Source organism: Octopus bimaculoides, chromosome 23 (assembly GCF_001194135.2).
Source record: "Octopus bimaculoides isolate UCB-OBI-ISO-001 chromosome 23, ASM119413v2, whole genome shotgun sequence".
Classification (NCBI taxonomy): Eukaryota; Metazoa; Mollusca; class Cephalopoda; order Octopoda; family Octopodidae; genus Octopus; species Octopus bimaculoides.
This window is the reverse complement of record NC_069003.1, coordinates 37,519,362-37,527,428: the sequence shown is the minus strand read 5'-3', so window position 1 is coordinate 37,527,428 and position 8,067 is coordinate 37,519,362. Positions and strand designations below refer to the sequence as shown.

The window sequence follows — 8,067 nt, the reverse complement described above, 5'->3', positions numbered from 1 at the left end:
GTTACTATTGATATTAAATCTTAAAATTTTCAGTTAAAATATTCAAATGTAGAATAATAGTTTTGGACATTCCATTTTGTTAACCTATTATCATTTTGCCTTCTTAGTCTGGGTTTTGAACAGAAATATTCCTTCATAACAAAACAAAATATGTTTTCAATTGTAGAATTTATTAAGTCATCAGTTGTAAAGAGCCATTCTGTATTACTAGAAAAGAGAAACTTTTACAAGAATGAATTCTCTAATTCCTCACCTGAAACAGTAGCAATTTCTGCAGCAACATGAAGTGCAGGTGCTTTCCTGTAAGCACATAAGTACTCACATGGGGCACCATTGACCAAAATTTTTTCAATTAACAAATCAACCCATTTAGGAATATTCAAAGAATATTCTTGCAATATTTCCACCAGGGTTAGATCAGATGTGTCTTCATAACATGCCATCTGATAGAACAGGGAGTCAGGATAATCTTGGATACCAATAATTAAATAGGCAAGTAAAATCCATTCTTGATTTTTGTGAAAATATAGCAATCCATTGTGCGGTAAGAACAGTTCTTCTTCATCAAATAATATGGTACCTGTGTGTGAGAGAGAGAGAGAGAGAGAGAGAGAGAGAGAGACAAAAGAACAAAATCAAAATACAGAGGCAACATTATTAATCTCTCCAAAGTCTCCAAAGTTTATACAAATTAGGACCCACGCAATGGGACTGAACCTAGGTATCATTTTGTATGTATGTAAGAGCAATACCTGTCCCAGGTACAAGAGCAGTACTCATGTGAGTGTTGCTCAAGTTTCACTTTAGTATCATTAGTCAATCTTCCACCTGTAGGGTGTATTACTTACCTGGATACTTTACTCTTAAGCTCACGAAAATGTGGAATAAAGAAATTTGCTTTTCTGATGTTAGCCCTGGGTACAGTTCCCATAAAATTGACAAAGCTTTCACAGGACCAAAAATGTCAACCAGGTTTATAGCTGTATACAGCACCTAGAAGTATAAAGAAATAAAAGTAGTGGATCTGGGTGCTGCATCAACATAAAAACTACATCATCATCATCATCATTCGCTTTTCTATACTTGCAGGATTTAGACAGAATTTCTTGAGGCAGATTTTCTACAACTGGATACTCTTCCGGTCACAAACCATTTCAAAGAAGGTAAAATTTTTACCCAAGGCCAGAGATGTTTTACACAGATGACTAGAAACTACCATCATTTGTATGATGATGATGCTAGTTTACAACCATCAGATGATGTCGAAACAAGGGTATACTGATGACCTTGCTCTAATTGCTGAGTCACTATCAGAACTAGAGGAAAAGTTTTAGGTGTGGAAGCAAGGATTAGAATCGAAGGGCCTTGGAGTCAACCTAGCTAAAGCCAAAGTCTTAATAAGTAGGAAGGCAGACAAACCACAAATCCCTTCAGGTAGATGGCCCTGCTCGATCTGTAGAAAAGGCATAGGTAGAAACTCCATAAGATGTACCCAGTGTAAGCTATGGACACATTAGAGGTGCAGCAATATCAAAGGAAGGCTAACTGGGAAGATAGTTTTTGTATGTGGCAGATGCTCAGGAGCAATAAACACTGAAAATGTGCAGAGAACAACTTCCGCCATATTCCAGGGAGAAAATCTAGAAGTAGTTAATAGCTTCCGTGATGTAGGTGACCAAGTCAGTAGTGGGGGTGGGTGTGCTGAAAGTGTAGCTGCGAGAATAAGAATAGCCTGGGCAAAGTTCAGAGACCTCTTACCCCTGCTGGCGACAAAGGGCCTCTTTCTCAGAGTAAAAGGCAGACTGTATGACGCATGTGTATGAACAGCCATGCTACATGGCAGTGAAACATGGGCTGTGACTGCTGAGGACATGCGTAAGCTCGCAAGGAATGAAGCCAGTATGTTCCGATGGATGTGTAATGTCAATGTGCATACACAACAGAGTGTAAGCACCCCGAGAGAAAAGTTGGACCTAAGAAGCAACAGATGTGGTGTACAAGAGAGACGACTGCGCTGGTATGGACATGTGGTGAGAATGGATGAGGACGGCTGTGTGAAAAATTGGCACACCCTAGCAGTTGAGGGAACCTGTGGAAGAGGTAGACCCAGGAAGACCTGGGATGAGGTGGTGAAGCATGATCTTCGAACACTTGGCCTCACTGAGGCAATGACTAGTGACCGAGACCTTTGGAGATATGCTGTGCTTGAAAAGATCCAGCAAGCCAAGTGAGACCATAACCCAAGGCCTAGGCCAGTGGTGTATAACCAGCCCACTTATGAGTACCCTTCATTCATTGGATAATAAACTTTGCTTGCGAAGACCTGTTGAAGCAAGTGAAATCAAAATCGCTGATGTGGGCATTGACAGGGCACTCATGGCAGTGGAACATTAAAAGCACCATCCAAGCGTGATCATTGCCAGGGCCACTGACTGGCCCCCGTGCTGGTGGGCATGTGAAAAGCATCATTCAAGCGTGATTGTTGCCAGTGTTACATTATTGGCACATGTGCCAGTGGCATGTGAAAAACAACATTCGAGCATGGTTGCGCCACTGTCGCCAGACTGGCTCCCATGCAGGTGGCACGTAAAAAATGCCTTTTGAGCGTGGTTGATGCCAGTACCGCCTGACTGGCCCTCATGCCGGTGGCACGTAAAAGCACCCACTACACTATCGGAATGATTGGCGTTAGGAAGGGCATCCAGCTGTAGAAACTTTCCCAGATCAGATTGGACCCTGGTGCAGCCTTCTGGCTCGCCAGTCCTCAGTCAAACTGTCCAATCCATGCCAGCATGGAAATTGGACGTTAAACTACGACGATGATGGTGCTGTTTCTTTCAGTTTCCATCTACCAAATCCATTTACAGAGGTTTGATTGACCTTGTAAAAGCTATAATAAAGGACCCTTGCCAAGGTTCTGCATAGTGAGACTAAATCTAAGACTTCAAAGTTAGGAAGCAAGTTTCTTAACCACATAGCCATGCCTGTACCTACAAGATATATATATATATATATATATATATATATATATGTATATGTATGTATGTGTATGTATGTGTATGTATATATGTATGCATATGTATGTATTAATCAGTCTGTAGTTCTTAAGTCTGAAGAGAGGAACATTTTAAAACTTAGTGAAATAGTAATTGATATTGTTGCCAGTTATGGCCAGTTAGGAAGTCACCATTGGTTTTGTACCTCTATAATTCTTAGTGGAACAGGTAACTTTTCAGATTCACTGGCCAGAGGCTGTGAAAAAACTCTGAAATGAAATTCTACCTTATGACATCTCCTCTGGTCAAGATAGAGTTATCTCCCTTTAGTTACTTGGAGTTGTGCCCAAAATAGGTCAGTACCTGAATGCTTTTTGTTTGCTCATCTGCAGGTAGGGATTTACACATTTTCAACCAGAATTTCCTCTGATGAGGGCACTAACTAACCATCTCACTTTTGGGACTTTAAGAAGGATCCTGAATCAAACAAGTTCTTCCCAATCCTTGCTGTCTTGGCCAAGCAATGTCGACATTGTCAGCTCCTGTTATATTTATATGTTAGTGTGTGTTTTTGTGTCCTCTAATCCTGGCCTCAGCAGAATTTGAACCCAGAACTGGAAGAAATGTTAAGCTTTTTTGTCCAATATGCCAACAATTCTGCCAGCTTACTCTGCCTTTCTTAATCACAATATTAATGGCTTCAAAAGAGTTTTTAAGAGAAGTGGCTACTTAATTATTACACTGATCCCAGTGCTCCTCTGGTTCTTATAGCTTTTGTTCTTTTGGATCAGTGGTTCTCAACCGGGGTCAATAGGGCCCCTGAGGGGCCACATAACAAGATAGTAAATTGGGGATCCACAATAGTATCTCTTTAAGGGGCCCCTGAAACAAATTTGCTTTCGATGTTTGTATTGGTATTATATTGCAAGAAACAGCTAGGATTCTTTCTCCAACATTTCACATTGTTCAACCCACACAAGCTGATGTGTGAAAAGCAAAATAGGAATTCTGGAAGAAGTTTCTATGAAACTAGCTTTCAAACACCGAATGGCTATGAGGGTTCACCAGAACAAAATTGTAATCGAAGGGTGCGAACCCGTTTTAGAATATCTGAAAGGGCTTTTGTTACTGCATGTGTTTCTTTGACATCATTTAAATATTTCTTTCATTTTCTCTCCCTCTTCTATGCTTGTAAGTTTATTTCACTTTATATGAAGAAAGGAAGAGTGTTTCTGTCAACCATGTTGAATTAATAAATTGCATTGTCTCTCTCTCTCTCTCTCTCTCTCTCTCTCTCTCCCCTGCCTCTCACTCTTTATTTGTAAAGTGCATATTTCTGTGCATGTGTTTACCTCCAGTACCTAAACAGTACTGTTGCTAAAACAGGCTGAATGTGCAATCAGTCATGCCATATTAGTGTCCAAACAGCTATGCCAAATTGTCTCATTCTGAAGGCAGGCGTATCGCATGCTATTTACACTTTGTACTGCCATCTGCTGTTGAAGTGTAGCAGTTCATGTTTTGCTGGACAGAGGACATAGGCCCCTTTCTCATTCACTCGAAGATTTGAGTCTCATAAGCTTTTCAGTGACTGTGTTTGGAAGAGAAAGCTGGTCAGGATCGTAGGGTGATCTGATTAAATCTAGGTGATAGGTTCCTGCCTCTCTTGATTGACATTTTATTTTTTATTTTGTTTATTTGCATTCATCATCATCATCAATTAACGCCCATTTTCCATGCTGGCATGGGTTGGATGGTTTGACTGAGGTCTGGAGAGCCAGCAGCTGCACCAGAGCTCCAATCTGGTCTGGCAGAGTTTCTACAGCTGGATGCCCTTCCTAACGCCAACTACTCCGAGAGTGTAGTGGGTGTGTTTTACATGCCATATCTATGTATTCCCAATTTTTGTTCGATCTTAAGTATACACATCCTCATACATTCTGTAAGCTTTATTGTAACGTTTGAATGAGTGGACCCATGTGACAAATATAATGAAAGAATTTAATATCATTGTTATTTCCTTTCAGAGTTTCCTTTTGTTTTCCACAGCCTTTGGTCAATGCGTCTGAAAAGTGATCTGTTCCACTAAGAACTATAGAGGTACAAAACCAACGGTGACTTCCTGACTGGCCATAACCGGCAACAATATTAATTATTACTTCACTAAGTTTTAGAATGTACCTCTTCAGACTTAAGAACTACTGACTGATTATATACATACACATATATACATACAAGTATATACACATACATACAAATATATACATGACACATACATACATACATACAACATACATCCATCCATACATGCACACACACATATATACATACATATACACACACACACACACATATATACAGTGGGCTTCTTTCAGTTTCTGTCTACAAAATCCACTCACAGAGTTTTGGTCAGCCTGGGGCTATAGTAAAAGACACTTAGCCGAGGAGCCATGCAGTGGGACTGAACCCAGAACCATGAGGTTTATTCATATCAATGTGAATAAATAAGCACTAAATTTGACAGAGTATTAAAGAGATTTTGTAGGAGGCAGTTAGTGAAAGGTAAATAAAAGATACCTTCAAAGCTGATCATTATTAATTACAATCCCTGATCCACCTTACAGGTGAAAATAGTATCATAGCTTACAAAAAAGAAAACTTGTTGAAAGAAATAGAAGAAAAAGAATGCAACCATGTATTTACTCACATTCGGATCAGGACAATATACAGCCATACTGATATCTCTTATCAATTGGATTAAAAACCTCTGAACATCTGCAGATTTAGACAAAAAAAAAAGACAATAATTAAGTAAAAAAATCATTAAATTTATTATATTTTTTTTTTCTGTTGTTGCACTCTCTGCACCCAACAGTCAGAGAGGTTAGCAGCCGATTCCACAGAGTCTCAACAGAATAATGAAAGTGCATAGCCTGGTGATTAGAGTGTTGCATTCACATTTGCAAGATTGTGATTTCAATTCCCATTTGTTTACAACTCTCATGGGATGGCAAAGTCAGGAGTAGACAGTGATACACACACACAATGTGCTTCTTTCAATTTCTGTCAACAAATTCCACTCCCAAGGCTTTGGTCTACCAAGGACTATAGTAAAAGACACTTTGCCAAGGTGCCATGCGGTGGGATTGAACCCATAACGATGTAGTTGGGAAGCAAACACCTAAACCACAGACATACCTGTGCATATATTATGTCCAGTTGATTTTTTTTTAATGTTCACTGAATTAAATGTTAAAAGTAACTTAACTATTATTTTTTAATGTTGATGGTGTCTCTGAGAAATTAATCTCAATGGTTTATGTCTTTAAATAAACAAACCTTTCTTGTCTGCCCTTGTCGTATCTTGCTTCTGACTGGTTCCAGTTGATGGTGTGGGTGGCGACAGAGGGGTTGTTCTTGAGGGTGGGGAGAAGGAGGTTGATGGTGTGGGTGGCCATAGAGGGGTTGTTCTTATGGGTGGGGAGAAGGAAGTTGATGGTGTGGATGGCCATAGAGGCGTTGTTTTTGTGGGTGGGGAGAAGGAAGTTGATGGTGTGGGTGGTGATAGAGGGGTTGTTTTTGTGGGTGGGGAGAAGGAAGTTGATGGTGTGGGTGGTGGTGGTGATGAAGTTGGTGTGCTGCTTTTCTCATTTTCACTTCCAAGCCAATTCCCCATTTCGTTGAAAGGTTCAGGTCAGGGCAGAAACAGAGAGTTGATGGATACTGCAAGGAAGCCCATCAAATGGACTGCACCTGAAATTAAAAGAGTCAGGTTTCTTACATATTAATTGCAATGATTTTTACCAAAGAAGTAATATATTTGATGACATATCAGAAGCATTTTTCTTTTCCAAAAAAATGTCTCAAAATGAATCCTCCTGGGGCTCATATGCAAAGTTGGGCTTCTCAGAAGCTAATTTTGTCTGCCTCACAATGTGCCTTGCTTCTCTGCTGGTTTCTGTGCTTCTCTGCGAGCTATTCATATTTGGCAAGTTTGCTCTAAAAAACCAGCAAAACATAACAGCTTGTTTGGAAGAGCAATATATTATTTTTCAAGTAAATATTTATTGATTATGGAATAAATTTTACAATTGTGAAATTAAAAAAGTTATGAAAACATTGTTTATTGCAAGAAAATAATTAAGTCAAACTGATAGCATTTACCACACTTGTTTTTTTTTTTTTATGTCTAACTTGGTTTTGGCTCAGACATTTCCCTTTTATGTTTATCTTTTATGTTTATCTTTTATGTTTATCTTTTATGTTTATCTTTTACTAGTTTCAAGCAGAGTCTGAGGCACTGACTTCATCTCAATATTGTTGACAAAAATATTTTCAAAAACATTCAACATCACAAATATTATTATCATACACAAGTATAATCACAAATGGTACCTTTTATTTAATCATTGGACAGCAGCCATGTTCAGACACCACACCAAGGTTTTCATTGGACAAATTGCCCCCCAGCACATCATTTTAAAGTTTGGTGCCTATTCTCTCAGTCTCTTTTGTTATTAACAGGAAGTAAAACCAACACTGATTATAACTATCAAACAGTTGTGGGGACATCATCATCATCATCATCATCATTTGTCCATGTATTGGATGGTGTAACTAGAGCTGGCAAGCTGAGATCTGCCTAGACCCCAGTCTGATTTGGTTTCCACAGCTGGAGACCCTTCCTGCCATTTTACAGAGGGTGTTGTATGCTTTTACATGGCACCACATGGGCTCTTTTATATGGCGCTATACGGATACTTTTACATGGTGCCACACAGGTGCTCATATGTGACACCACGCAGGCACTTATACGTGACACTGTGCAGGTGCTTTTATGTGGTGCCACAGAGGCACTTTCCCATGTCACCAAATGGCTGTTTGTGCATGGGCAGTTTTACATGGCACTCCTACAAGTGCTTTACATCACGTTTTTTTTTTTTTAATTTTTCGTATTCCTACGTTTTAGTTGGCTGTTTTTCAAGGTGAGGTGCGAATCTGCATTAACCCCAGCCCCAAAAGTTATGAGGGAAAAACTTGGATCTTATGAATTTTTCGAAGACCCCCCCCC

The 8,067-nt window shown here is 39.5% G+C and overlaps 1 protein-coding gene across 1 annotated transcript; it reads right to left on the bottom strand.

Moving 5' to 3' along the window:
• Window positions 1-209: 209 nt before the first annotated feature.
• LOC106878374 (uncharacterized protein C6orf132 homolog) lies at window positions 210-8,010 on the bottom strand. Its single transcript, XM_014927564.2, has 5 exons — window positions 7,392-8,010; window positions 6,336-6,749; window positions 5,704-5,771; window positions 849-993; window positions 210-580 (listed from the first exon to the last, which is right to left on the bottom strand). The coding sequence occupies exons 2-5, from the start codon at window positions 6,670-6,672 to the stop codon at window positions 225-227; spliced, it is 906 nt and encodes a 301-aa protein (XP_014783050.2). The 5' UTR covers window positions 6,673-6,749; window positions 7,392-8,010; the 3' UTR covers window positions 210-224.
• Window positions 8,011-8,067: the final 57 nt, after the last annotated feature.

What these genes read in the sequence shown, in the direction of transcription:
- LOC106878374 (XM_014927564.2), bottom strand. Translation starts at nt 6,672, where the DNA reads ATGGGGAATTGGCTTGGAAGTGAAAATGAGAAAAGCAGCACACCAACT. An exon ending in GACAAGGGCAGACAAGAAAG is followed by an intron (nt 5,772 to 6,335) that starts GTTTGTTTATTT and finishes CTAAATCTGCAG; the next exon opens with ATGTTCAGAGGTTTTTAATC. An exon ending in CTTAAGAGTAAAGTATCCAG is followed by an intron (nt 581 to 848) that starts GTAAGTAATACA and finishes TCTCACACACAG; the next exon opens with GTACCATATTATTTGATGAA.